The sequence below is a fragment of the Lipotes vexillifer genome, unplaced genomic scaffold (genome assembly GCF_000442215.2).
Source record: "Lipotes vexillifer unplaced genomic scaffold, Lipotes_vexillifer_v1.1 scaffold170, whole genome shotgun sequence".
In the NCBI taxonomy this organism is placed as follows: domain Eukaryota; kingdom Metazoa; phylum Chordata; class Mammalia; order Artiodactyla; family Lipotidae; genus Lipotes; species Lipotes vexillifer.
Window position 1 is genome coordinate 1,958,672 of NW_006772326.1, and position 14,606 is coordinate 1,973,277.

General features: G+C 39.0%; 1 protein-coding gene across 1 annotated transcript in view; it reads left to right on the forward strand.

The window, feature by feature from the left end:
* IRAK3 (interleukin 1 receptor associated kinase 3) overlaps positions 1-14,606 on the forward strand; it is a 48,977-nt gene that overhangs the window by 18,530 nt on the left and 15,841 nt on the right. Inside the window, exons 3-8 of the mRNA XM_007447390.1 lie at positions 2,680-2,744; positions 3,793-3,847; positions 5,095-5,246; positions 9,164-9,228; positions 13,093-13,207; positions 13,878-13,996. Of these exons, the coding sequence (XP_007447452.1) occupies positions 2,680-2,744; positions 3,793-3,847; positions 5,095-5,246; positions 9,164-9,228; positions 13,093-13,207; positions 13,878-13,996 (571 nt within the window). The remainder of the gene's footprint in view (positions 1-2,679; positions 2,745-3,792; positions 3,848-5,094; positions 5,247-9,163; positions 9,229-13,092; positions 13,208-13,877; positions 13,997-14,606) is intronic.

The following is a 14,606-nucleotide window of genomic DNA, read 5'->3' on the forward strand; positions in this document are numbered from 1 at the left end:
CTTGTTCCCGATCTAAGGAGAAAACATTCAGTCTTTCACCATTATGTATGATGTTCACTGTAAGTTTTTCAGAGATGCCCTTTACCAAATTAAGGAAATTTTTTTCTCTCCCTAGAGCTTCATCATGATAGATTATTGGATTTTATGAGTTTGTTCATTTTATTAATGTGGTATATTTTCAGATATTAAGCTAACCTTGGATTCCTGGGGTGAATCCCACTTGGTCATGGTACCTCATCTTTGTTATATGTTTCTGGATTGAGTATTTTGGTGAGGATTTTTGCATCTATATTCATAAAGGATATAGGTCTGTAGTTTTCTTGTGCTATTTTGTGTGGCATTGATATTAGGACAATATTGGCCTCAAAGAAAGATTTGGGAGTTGTTTCCTCCTCTTCTGTTTTGGAAGAATGTGTGAAGAACTGGTCTTAAATCTTCTTTAAATGTTTGGTAAAATTTACCTGTGAAGCCACTTGGGCCTGGGCTTTTCTTTATGGGAAGTCTTAAAATATTAATTAAATCTCTTCCCTTGTTACAGACCCATTCAGGTTGTTTATTTCTTCTTGAATTAGTTTTGGTAGTTTGTGTCTTTCTAGGAATCTGTCCATGTCATTTATCTAGTTTTTTGACAAATAGTTTTTCACAGTATTCCCTTATAATTCTTTTTATTTCTGTAAGGTCAGTAGTTATATCTTTTGTTCTTAATTTTAGTAATTTTGAGTCTTCTTTCTTTCTTGGTCAGTCTAACTAAAAGATTGTCAACTTTGTTTATATTTTCAAAGAACCAGCTTCAGTTTCCTAGATATTTCTCTTCTGTTTTTCTATTCTGTTCTTCTGTTTCATTTATTTCCACTCCAGTCTTAATTCTTCCTTCCTTCTGCTTCCTGTGGTTTAGTTGTTTCTTCTTTTTTAGTTCCTCAAGGCAAAAGTTTAGGCTATTTATTTGATATTTTTCTTCTTTTTAAAGGTGGGCATTAACAGCAATAAATTTCCCTTTAAGTGCTGCTTTTGCTGCATGCCATGTTTTGGCATGTTGTGTTTTTGTTTTCATCCATCACAAAGTATTTTCTAATTTCCCTTGTGATTTCTTCTTTGACTCATTGGTTATTTATAAGTTTGGTGTTTAATTTTCATGTATTTGTCAATTTCCAAAAAAAAAATTTCCTTTTGTTATTGATTTCTACTTTATTTTTTTTCGCATTTTTTTAAAAATGTATTTTTATTTATTTCTGGCTACATTGGGTCTTCATTGCTGCACGTGGGCTTTCTGTAGTTGCAGTGAGTGGGGGCTACTCTTCATTGTGGTGCGCAGGCTTCTCACTGCAGTGGCTTCTCTTGTTGCAGAGCTGGGGCTCTAGGTGTGCAGGCTCAGTAGTTGCGGCACGTGGGCTCAATGGTTGTGGCTTGCGGGCTCTAGAGCACAGGCTCAGTAGTTGTGGCACACGGGCTTAGCTGCTCCATGGCATGTGGGATCCTCCCAGACCAGGGCTTGAACCCGTGTCACCTGCATTGGCAGGCAGATTCTTAACCACTGTGCCACCAGGGAAGCCCTTGATTTCTACTCTAATTCCATGTAGTCAGAGAATATACTTTGTATGATTTCATCCTTCCAAATTTATTGAGGCTTATTTTATTGCCTAACATGTGATCTGTTCTGGAGAATGTTCAACATACACTTGGAAAGTATGAGTATATTCTACTGTTTTGGATGGAATGTTCTATAGATGTCTGTTCGGTCTAATTGATTTATAGTTTTGTTCAAGGAAGCTTATTATTAATTGATTGTATTTTGTTGCTAGTCTTCTAAGCAAAATAATCTAGGAAACATTAGAATACAGTCTAAGACAAACTAGAAGATGAAATAAAACTCTTCTGAAGTCTGAATCAAAATGTCAGAAGTAACAACAAAATATTGCAGAGTTTTAATTTTTTGTAGGAAGCTACATAGACTTCCTTAGTTCAGACAGAAGTAATAGTCTTCAGTTGGGCAGCGTTTGTGGGCATTTGTGATTGATTGCACACGCACGCGCACACACACACACACACACACACACACACACACTCTCTCTCTCTCTCTCTCTCTATCTCTCTCTCTCTCTCTCTCACACTCACTCACCCCTTAATACCTTATCGCACAAGTTGGGATAAAAAGTGAACTAACCAAGAGAGGTATAATCCCATAATCGTAAAAATTTTAAATACATGTACAAAAAACTGGTAACAACATTGCTTTTTTCCTGTCAATTCTCTCCTTCATACTTTAATATTTTTAATGATGTCTAACAATAATTTAAGATAGGTACTCATGGACTTCCCTGGCGGTCCAGTGGTTAGGACTCTGAGCTTCCACTGCAGGGGGCACGGGTTTGATCCCTGGTCAGGCAACTAAGATCCCACGTGCCGCGCCTCACAGCCAAAAATTAAAAAAACAAAAATACAAACAAACAAGAAAAAAAGATAGGTGCTCATGTTTTAAGTGAACAAAGGTATGTTTGTATATTTGATCATTAGAAAGCTCTTTCACATATGGAAATTTGTAACCATTCAATGGGAATGAAACTGAGCTTTAGAAATGAACCTTACTAGCAAGGTATTTATTTTCACAGTGTAAAAAAGAAAAAAAAAGTTTGTTAAGAACATAACATTTTTTGTATCTATATTCCCTTATTTCTCTTTCAGGGGCAGCCTTGAATCCTTCAGAGCAGAGTCATCAGGGAAAAGGATTTCCGATCATGTTATCCAAGGTAGAGTGTGTGTGCATGGGGAATGACCCTTGAACCCTGTTGCATATATATTGAGCGTAAGGAATGAAGTTAGTTATCAGGCAGAAAAATGCTGTATTTGCAGGTATTTTTTTAAATTCGGGTGAGCTTTAGCTCTCATTCTTGTTCATTTATTTGGGGATTCAGGAAATTGGAGATTTGTAAATGTTTGGAGTTAAGAGCTTTGTCCTCTCAGTGATCTGTCAGAGATGAGTCTTAGAACTTTTAAGAATACTGTAAGTTACGCATTTGTCTTAAGTCAGCTTTTAGTTTTCCTGTTCTAGTGTTTTGCATGTTACTGTTAGTTTTTTTTTTTTTTTTTGCGGTACGTGGGCCTCTCACTGCTGTGGCCTCTCCCGCTGCGAAGCACAGGCTCCGGACGCGCAGGCCCAGCGGCCATGGCTCACGGGCCCAGCCGCTCCGTGGCATGTGGGATCTTTCCGGACCGGGGCACGAACCCGCGTCCCCTGCATCGGCAGGCGGACTCCCAACCACTGCACCACCAGGGAATCCCTGTTAGTTTTTATTAAAGCAAATTAGCGGTGATCATTTTTACAGCAATAGAAGTCATTTAAAATTGACTATAGGGCGGGCTTCCCTGGTGGCGCAGTGGTTGGGAGTCCGCCTGCCGATGCAGGGGACGCGGGTTCGTGCCCCGGTCCGGGAGGACCCCACGTGTCGCGGAGCGGCTGGGCCCGTGAGCCATGGCCTCTGGGCCTGTGCGTCCGGAGCCTGTGCTCCGCAGCGGGAGAGGCCACAGCAGTGAGAGGCCCATGTACCGCAAAAAAAAAAAATGACTATAACTATGACTTTGATACTTGAGTTTTTACCGTTGGTATGGAATATATATAGCAGTGAATACTATTGAATAAAATAGAATAACTTTGCATTCTACTAGCTTTCTTCTAAATTAGATTCCACCCTGTTGCACTGTACAGTCCCAGGGGGAGCTTTGGATTTCTGTTGGGTTTCTGTTCTTTCTAGACTTTATGAAATTGAATTATACTTTAATATGTATTTCTTCTTCTAGGAAACAGCTAGTGTCACAGTGGATAATGTTCTTATTCCTGAACATAATGAAAAAGGTAAGAAAAACAAAACAACTTTTCTTTAAATCATGTTTTTCTTTAAGTGAATTCATGAATTCTTTTAAGTGAAATTTAGAAAGATCCAATAAACATAATAACTATTCACTAATATGCAGATTCAGGATAAATTTTTCATAGATATCAAAATATTCTCATTTTGACACATAGTTCTGATGGGTGATACATTATTGTTATATTAAAAATTCATTGGCCAGTAAAGAGCATAATTGTGGTCTCAGGAGAATTTCATGACATTTGCTATTTTTATGTGTCATAGGAAGACATTTAAAAATTACGTTGGGCTTTATACAGTTTTAGAAATTTTCATAGTACTTATAGAGAAATCTTTAGAGGTGATTGTAGAGCAGTGCTGAAGGTCACTATGAAAATCAGTTATTTTCCACACCAACTTGCCTACTTTATCAGCAGGGAGAATAATTTACTTCTATCTGGGAATCATTCTGATAAAACTTTAGTGGCTATTTAACGCTGCCTAGCCTAATCTTTGCCACTAGATCCGATGCTTCTTTGGTTCAAAAGAGAATTAGAATAGTTAGATAAGGTTGTGGTCCTTTAATGTTTAGCAAAAAAGGTTTAAATCAAACAGACTAAGTGTGTAAATATAGCCAAAATTGGTCTCTGAAGCATTTAGCCAGGCTTTTCCCTTTGAATTTGTATTTGATTACCTTTGAAATGTTTCCTCCCAATCTCTGCTTTAGATGATTTTTTAAAAAAGCTGAAGCATCTTCCTGATTTACTCTGAGCAAGTTAGTTAGCCATTTAGAGGATTTGGCTTATGAAAAACATTTCTACCAGTCATGCTTAGAGAATATTATTTAGTCATATCAAAATTTCTACTTCTATATATATATATTTTTTTTTTACTGGTTTTAGGTTCATAGTGGGTCAACAGCAATCTGTTGATCTAATGACAGGGAAACAGTCTTGGAAAAGTTTCCCCAACTAAGTTGTCTGGCTGATCTCTTTGGAAAGGTGATAGAATCACAGTACTTTTGTTTGAATATCTAAAAAGCCATTTGCTCTGTGGGATGGTGGGAGCCAGACCCAAGTAAATGTACAGAGAGCACATGGTGGGCTTCAGTTTTTGCTCCTGGGCCTTTCTCTATTGACTTTTCACTGGGCTCTGATTTGTTTCTAATAGGGAAGTCTTGGTTCTTTATAATGATGGTTGATTCTTAAAAAGAGAAAAAGTAACTTATCTTCTCCCTACTTTCCTTCCTAAGGCATATTGTTTAAATCCTCCATCAGCTTTCACAACGTCATAGAAGGAACCAAAAGTTTCCACAAAGACTTTTTAATCGGAGAAGGGGAAATTTTTGAGGTATACAGAGTGGAAATCCAAAACCGAACATATGCCATTAAATTATTTAAACAGGTATGGAAAGAATTACTATCACAGGATATCCATTCCATTTACTGGCTCATATTTCACATTAAAATGTGTCATTTTTCATCAATATTGAAAGGAGGTATACTTGAAAATAAAATTTCATAAATGGAAATAAGATATATGACCTCTGGTGACTGGAGAAATTACTGAGAAATGAATGCCTGTCTTGCAGGAATGTGGAAGTTAAATCCTTCCCCTCCCCAGATGTATGGCCTGAGAGAGACTTTTCTGAAAAGCGTTGTTAGGACCATTGGGACTTTGGTTAAGATGGTCGTCGAATTGTGCTGGTCTGCTCCAGTTTTCCTGGCTTTCTAGGATGGGCAGCGCCCTCTCCAGGCAGCTTCACAGGCTAAGCCACTGACTGATATTCGGTGCTACTTTATGAATCATCTTCAATCGCAGTTCAGGAGAGGGGGAAAGCTGGGGCTTTGGTAGGAGCAGCACGGCAATGATTGGAGCAGGAGGTTAGAATACAGCTGAGTACAGCCAGGCAAGCAGAAAGGCTATTGGGGGTCCGACTCAGGAGTCAGGAGGAGATAGGTCTGCACACGCATACCCAAAGAGCTGTTCTTCATTGTTGGTCAACAGCCAATAAACATTTACTAAACTTCTTTTATGGGCTGCGTGTTGGGTGGAGATGAACATTCTCCAAGAGTTCCCAGTCTTTTGGGGAAAACAGTTAAAGAAACGATTGAATTGCAGTGTGATAAGTACTTTAGCAGAGATTTGCCCCAGAGCACATAGAAGATAGGCAGAGGAGCGGCTGGCACACGAGTAACCACACGAGTAACCACGCAGTAAACATTTCCTCAGTAAACAAATGGAAAAGTGGATGAAAGGCAGTGACCTTTCAACTGGATTTTGAAGGATAAGGAGAATTCACCAGGCAGCGAGGGAAGTACTTTCTAGATGGAAGAGATAGCAGGTGCCCAGGCTTAGAGGCACATGCATGAAAACCTGTGTCTTACTCACGAAGACCAGCTCGCTTGGTGGAGTAGAGTTTGGTGTGAGAGGGTGGGAACGTAGTGGCATCAGATGATACTGCAAAGATAGGTGAAGTTCATGGATGGTTTCTAAGGAGGGGAGTGAAAGGACGAGATTTGTCTCTTTAAGTATCACTTTGATTACCGGTCAGATGATGGACTGGAAGTTGGCAGGGGCACTGGAGGAAAGACGGCAGGAATTAGACTGGACGTAGAAAGACCTGGCAGAGGGATATCTCAGATGTGTAAACTGAAGTGGATAGGGCTGAAACCTGTATTCTCCAGTTTAATATTAGAATCACCCAGGAAGCGTTTTAAAAACTGAGCTCTGCAGCATCTGGTTAGGTCAGAGTAGTGGTGGTGGTAGGCGTCCCCAGGTGGTTCAGATGTGTGACCAGTGTAACCGCTCTAAGCCAGGGCAGAGGCAGTGGGCATGGCAAGGGAGGGTACTGTGTCTGAAAGATGAGGTGAAATGGAGCAAATCTGGTGATGTGTTAGACAGGGCTGGGGAAATGGGGGAGAAGGAGGGATCTGAGGTGGCCCCAGTTTTGCAGCTTAGATTACAGCGCCTCTTTAAAAAAATTATTAACCCAATTTGTCCATTTCCTCAAATTGCATTTGCCCCACTAATTCTGTATAGACATCTCAAGATTCCTGAGAAGATGAACGTCTAATGAAGAAATGAAGCAATCTATTGTTATAACCATTCAACAAGAAGAATGTGGTTACTCTAGAGGTGTCCTAACTGAAGGCTGCTTCTTAGGGCCAGTGTGTCCCTGGCCCCATCTGTACATTCTCCTCTGGTTGAGCCCCAGGGCCACTTCCCCAAAGACTCTATGCGTCTACTTTCCTCTTCTCTCTGCAGCTGCCACCAACTCACACTCCCTCTTGGGAGTGTTCTTTCCAGGGGTCTGGCTTCAGAATGGGATGTCTTTGCCCTTTCTGTCCCGAAGACAATGATCATCTCCTTGATTGCTCCAGGATGGTTTTGGTGACCCTCCTCTGTACAGTCGCAGCAAAATACCACTGTCTCATAGTATTGATTTCTTCAGGATGGTTTTCTTTAAGGAGCTTTTATTTATCTTTGTATCCCAGTGCCTTATTACAGAGCCTGGCCTATAGTAGTTGCTCAGTAAATGTTTGTTGGGTGAGTTGAATGAAGCACATAGGCTGTTTTCATGAATTTAGTTGCTATTCAGTATTAGTAAAAAGGCAGGAGGTAACAAAGTTACCCAAGACCTAGAGATTGTACAAACTCCTACACACACATACACATATACATCAGGAAAAATGAGATAATTTAATGAAGCCTTAGCCACAGAGCATTTTTTACTATAAATGTAGTTTTGTAACATTGAGACCTTAATTTCAGTAACCTTTCTTAGAGGGACTGAGGCTGGGAACTGTACTTAGGTGTGTTAGATTAGTGCATCCAGCTCACCTGGGGATCTTACAGTGCAGATTCTGATTCAGCACATTTGGGTAGGGACCTGAGACTCAGCATTTCCCACCAGCTCCCAGAGAAGCTGGTATTCCTCGTGCACAGAACACACTTTGAGCAGCAAGAGTGCTAGGGTAGCATGAACACAAAAACTAACCCCTTCACTTTTTCAGATTAAGAAAACGAGGACCCCAGGGAGGTTTGGTAACAATAAGTCACAAATAATGAGTGTTAGAGGTGGGCCTGAGACCCAATCCACTTGCTCCCAGGGCAGTGGTTTTTTAAAACGTAAATTCTCATAATGTGGTCCTTGCAAATGATTTGTTAGACTAGTTTATTGTTTCTGAGTTCTTGGGTTAACTTGGAAAATAGTTTTCAAGATTCCTGTTGGATTTCCCTCCCTTTGTTCCTGAGGACAGAGAGCTCTAAAAACTCTGCCATGGGACTTCCCTGGTGGCGCAGTGGTTAGGAATCCGCCTGCCAATGCAGGGGACATGGGTTCGACCGCTGGTCCAGGAAGATCCCACATGCCGTGGAGCAACTAAGCCCGTGCTCCACAACTACTGAGCCTGCGCTCTGGAGCTTGTGCTCCGCAACAAGAGAAGCCACTGCAATGAGAAGCCCGCGCATCACAATGGAGAGTAGCCCCTGCTCGCTGCAACTAGAGAAAGCCTGCGCACAGCAACGAAGACCCAGTGCAGCCAAAAAATAAATTAAATAAATAAATAAATATTAAAAAAGAAAACAAAAACAAAAAAGAACTCTGCCCTGTCTAGCAATTTGCAAACGATAACTGGAGCACACTTACTTTAACCCTTTCATGGTAGAAGTTAGGAATTTGAGATTCAGAGACGTGCAACGATGTCAGGTGTATGAAGCCATCGAGAACAGTGGAGGTGCTCCATACAATATTATTGAATTCATTAATTTATTCATATGTCAGTCACTCTGCTAGCTTCTGAATCTTCTTTGAAGTAAGGAGTTATATGTTTCATTTTCCTAGTGGGCCCATTTTTTCAAAATTAGTACAAAGGTAAACTTGAACCAACAGCCAAATGACCCAAGTCATAAATGCCAAATTATTGAAATCAATTCTAATCAGAATACAACTATCACAACCAGGATTCTTTGAGATCAAGTGGGGAGTTTCTGTCATGGGATTTTCTTTGAATACATATTTTTGAATTCATGTAAATGTGTACAAAATATGGTGAAAGGGTTTGAATAAAAAATAGAGCAGTATGATACATTTCATGAAAAACTTCTAATTCAAAAGCAGTGGTTCTAAATCTGTTTTGGGGTTAATGGATTTTTGAAAGTCTGATGCAAGCTAAGGATCCTCTCCCCAGAAAAATGTTCATCTGCATTTATACCATAAAGTATCTAATTTCGGGGAGACTATAGACCCTAGGTAAGAATCCCAGAAATAGAGAGATCCTTTCCTTATTTTTTTTCTTCTGTTTTTTTATGATATTTAGGGGGAAAAAATGCAATGTAAGAAACAATGGAAGAGCTTTTTATCTGAGCTTGAAGTTTTACTGCTGTGAGTATATTGCTTTGGATTTCTCCACTTGTGCCTGGTTTTCATCTCTGTTCATCTTTGATTCTACAGCACAGAGCTTGGCATGGTTGGCATTTAATAAATGTGGGTTGGATGTTAGAACATTGGGTAAAATTTTGACATCTGCTTTAGTATATTCCCTGGAATACATTTTAAAATAGACCATTTCCATAATTCACTTGAACATATTTTAACAAGAAACTGTCACAGGGAAATAGGTTAAATCATGTGTGACTAACATGACTGAATGTAAACTAATTCTTAGAACTCTAGAATTGTATATATTTTACCATTGCCCCCCTTTCTTAGAGACATTCCAGTCAAGAAACTGTCTCATCAATATAAACCTCTTCTGGAAGAGAGTTTTAGGCAAAGAAATCAAGTGCTTTCGATGTGCACATTGTTTTCTGGGAATTCATTCATGAGCCTGAAAGTCCTTGGAGACAAACTAAAATGACTTCATTTTCATATATATTCATATGTGCAGCTGTGCAGCCTGTCTCACTGAAGGCCCCTAACCCTATAGAGTTCCAGTCATCACCCTTTACAAACAGAAAATGTTCTTTTCAGATGTTTTCTAAACCAATACATGAATTGCGGGGAGGGAGGTATTGTCCTAAGTCCTTCTCCGTTTATACCCAGGACCAGAAATCAAAATGTTAGAGGCTAAGTATAAACACTTAATATATCATTTAGTCAACAAAAAACTAAAACCAAAATTGTAATAAGGTTTTTATATTTAAACTTTATTTCTTTGCTTATGAATAAATAATAAGTTCAGACACTTCAAAATTCCAAAAGGGCAAAAGGGTAAGCCAAGAGATTTTCTTCCACTATTCTCATCCAGCCACCCAGGTGATTTTCCCAAAGGCAACAGAGTTATCAGTTTCCCGTATATCTCTTCAGAGATATTTTATGTGTAAGCATATATGTATTTTGTCTTCTTGCCTCTTCTCACACAAGAGGTAGCATGCATACATTGTTCACTTTGTTTATTTTACTATTCCACTGTGTGCCGTGCTGTAATGTAATTAACCGTTTTCCTACTGATGGATTTTTAGATTTTTCCTAATCTTTTACTTTAAAAAAAAATGCTACAACAAGAAACCTTTTATATATGTTATTTCAGACCTGTTGGAAAACTTTTTAATATCGCTTAGAAAACTAAGAAAGCTTCACATAAATAAAATTATAGGGTCAAATGGTTGTATGTGTTTACATGTTACCACATTGTCCTCCAGTAGAAGCTATACCAGTTTACACTTATACCAGTCATATGTTAGAGTGCCTGGTTCCCCATATTCTTGATAACATAGCGTTTATTCTTTTAGTTTTTTCTGATGTGCTAAGTGGAAATGGTTTCTCAGTGTAGTTTAAATTTCTTTTTCTATGATGAATGAATCTTTTCATATATTAAGAGATATATTTCCTTTTCCATGAAATATCTGTTAATGTTTTTTGCCCATTTTTTTATTAGGCTGTTGGGTTTTTTCTTAATGGTTTGTAAGAGCATTTTATATATTAGAGAAAATTAGCCCTATTTTTATGTTACAAGATACAAATAATTTTTTTACCACATTTTCGTTTGTCTTTGCTTATTCTAGTTTTTGCCATGTGGAAACAGTTTTCATGTAGTTGAATTTAATCTATACTTTCTCTTATGGATTCTGGGTTTTATATTATAGTTTAAAAGGCCTTCCCCACTGAGAGGTTATAAAATAATTATGCCATTTTTTCCAAGTACTTTTATATTTTCATTTTTTACATTTGTATATCTGATCCATTTGGATTTATTCTGCTGAGGCATTTATGTATTACTTTAGAGAGAATTAACAACTCTATGACGTTGAATATTCCTGGTGTGCCATCATTATCATTTATATTGCTAATATTTCTTTAGTTTTAGGCCCTATACCAAGTACTTCACATGTATTAATTCTTTAATCCTCACAACAATCCTGTGAGGTGAGTCCTGCTATTACCCTCATTTTGCAGATGAGGAAACTGAGGCAGAGTGTACTTTTTTTTTTTTTTAACAAGATCCAGTTTATTTCCTGAATCATACTCAATCTCCCTCTTCTCAGACATTTACTAGTAAATAGGTCAGAGGCAGGCTTCTCCTCTTAGAACATACTGTCTGGAGTGGGTTTAGGAGAGAAGTGCACAAGCAAACAGGCAATTTCAGTAAGTTAAATAATAAGACAAGCAAGTACAGAGCACTGAGGGAGGAGGAAATGCTGATTTGGGGAGGCGGGTGGGCGGCAGAGTAGGTGTCTTGGAAAAAGTAACATCTAAGCTGAGACCTGAGGATGAGGTTTTTTTGTTTAATATTAAAGGAACTACTTAAGGGATTGTATTATGTGTTTATGTATGTACACTTACACACACCCACACATTGCCTTTCTTGAGGAAGAAGGAATAGAGGGACTCAGAAGGGAGGTATACACACACACACACACACACACACACACATACATGCACACACACACGTGTGTTTTATAGGTAAGTTTTGCTACTGAAGAAATGTGTAATAGGATTTTTGTTGTTGTTGTTGTTGCGGTACGCGGGCCTCTCACTGCTGTGGCCTCTCCTGTTGTGGAGCACAGGCTCCGGACACAGAGGATCAGCGGCCATGGCTCACGGGCCCAGCCGCTCCGCGGCATGTGGGATCCTCCCAGACCGGAGCATGAACCCATGTCCCCTGCATCGGCAGGCGGACTCTCAACCACTGCACCACCAGGGAAGCCCTATAATAGGATTTTATATATAACACCATTTATGGAAAAATAGCTTTATTTATTTTAATATCACCAGGCATGCCTAAGACATAGGAGGTGTTCCATAAATAATTGTTGAATTGAGCTGAGTTCACAGTATGTGTGGTGAATTTCCCATGTTTTATATTTCATAGCTGTTACTGGGTTCCATTGGTTTTCACAGTGATGACACATGCCCTCAAGAAATAGAGTTTTGGGCTTCCCTGGTGGCGCAGTGATTGAGAGTCCGCCTGCCGATGCAGGGGACACGGGTTCGTGCCCCGGACCGGGGAGATCCCACATGCCGCGGAGCGGCTGGGCCCGTGAGCCATGGCCGCTGAGCCTGCGCGTCCGGAGCCTGTGCTCTGCAACAGGAGAGGCCACAACAGTGAGAGGCCCTCGTACCGCAAAAAAAAAAAAAAAAAAAAAAGAAATAGAGTTTTTTTAAAAAGGAACCTGAAAAATGTATATGATACTGACACAGAATTCTGGGATTTAAAAATCAGTGATGTGTTTTTCAACATCAAACTTTACTAGTCACATAGATTTCAGGTAACAATACAAGCTTTCTGAAGGCACTGGATGTCTCTTAACTGTGTGACTGGGGCCTAGTACAGCACTTGACATGGTAGCATTCAGTAAATAGATGAATGAAAACAGTCTTCCGAACTCTTCTATTTTGGTGACTTTAGTTACACATGTATACCTGAAGCAACGAAATGGATAATTTCAGTTGTATTGTCTTTAATAAATAAGTTATATTGGGTTTCATGTTGATAAAAATAAGTTAATATCAAATATTGTTTTCTATTTGTTGTAAAGTTCCCAAAACCCCAAATCTTAAGAACTCCTTACTTTCTTAAAATGTCTGTCTTATATTTGGATATTGGCTAATATCTGTCAGAACGCTTTAGACCAATTTGGAAGGCAAATCTGTATCATGTGTCCATTGAAATTCCTTCTCTCTTGGCCAAATTTATATTCTGCTTTATACCTATTCCCCAACCCACCCTACCATCCCCAAAACAGTGTTATTCATTTCCTATTTGAATAAACAGTTTGATGGATTTAAAAAATCTTTTGTTTCAAGGTTCCAACATCCAAACATATTGGAGTTGGCTGCATATTTTACAGAGAGTGAGAAGTTTTGCCTGGTTTATCCGTATATGAGAAATGGATCACTTTTTGACAGATTACAGTGTGTAGTAAGTTATATCTATTACTCTGCCTGATACTCTGACCCTCTAAAGCCCTGGAGCAGCTGCTGAAATACTTGAGCTATTGTGTGTTGTGCAACATGGTGGCCAGAAGAGTTGCTGGGTCCTTACTCCTCATTGATACCATGTCTCAAATGAGTTTACATCAACTACCCTTATTTCTCAGATAATTTTTATTTGCATAACTTTATGCAAAGTACCATTCAGTACAAAGGATAGACATAAAAGTGATAGACACCTTAAAGAGAAGGAACGAGGTTGAATAAATGCCATGGTTTCTCTTTTGTGATGTTTCTGAAAGATAAGTTTAAAAACTGATTCCAAATTGGTTAAATTTCAATTAAGATGAGAATAAAAACGGATTATTTTCAATTACCCACACTATTGTGCCACAATAATTTAAAAATCTTATTTAGTGAACTCTTAAACATCTTATTAGCCATATTTCAATTAAGATAACATTAAAATTATTGGGTATTTCCATTGCCTATAAAGGGGCCTAGAACCAGCGTTGGTAGTAGAAGAAAACCTATTTTGAATTAAAAATAGGTTATGGTAAACTACAATGTTCATTTACCCCCTCTCGCCACCTCCTCATTAGCGTGTATTGGTTTTTACTCAGAAAATACAACCAAACCAACTACTGTTGTCTTTTCAGGGTGACACAGCCCCACTCTCTTGGCACCTTCGAATCAGTATATTAATAGGAACAACCAAAGCCGTTCAGTACTTGCACAGCACGGAACCGTGCTCCGTCATCTGTGGCAGTATATCAAGGTAAATTATCCCAGAGCTGTAGGTTATAGCTGAAGGCCCCTTTCATCATCATGGATGAGTCGGACTTCACCCTATTTTCTGTCTGTAGTTTCCCTGGTGTGTCTGTGTACGTGTTAAGAAATCTCATTGAAGTATTTAAAATCTTACCTTTTTAGGTAAATTTGGTAGACCAAATTTTCCCAAATTTTAAAGGCTGCACTTATATTGCCCATCGGAGAGTTTGTATTATCTTTGGGAATTATTAATGAACAGTGTAGGATAGACAGTTTTGTGTATTTTACTAATTATACCGCACAGCAAACTGTGAAATGAACCTGTATTCATCTCACTTAAAAAAAAAAAAGAAACTGAGGTCTCAGGAAAGGTTAAGTGGCTTATACAAGGACTCCTCACAAGATAACAGTAGTGATGGGCAATTTAAATTCTTCCTCCTTGAGTCTCCAGCCTCCTGCCAATGCCACTGAGCCCGCTGCCTCCTAGCTGTAGGTACTCACCTGTGACAAGCTGAGCGGCAATCCCAGTGTTCATTTTTGAGACACGTGAGAAAATTAGAAGCAACATCTTCCGTCTTTTTTCTTCTTCAGCAGACGTAAAGAATCATTAGACAAAG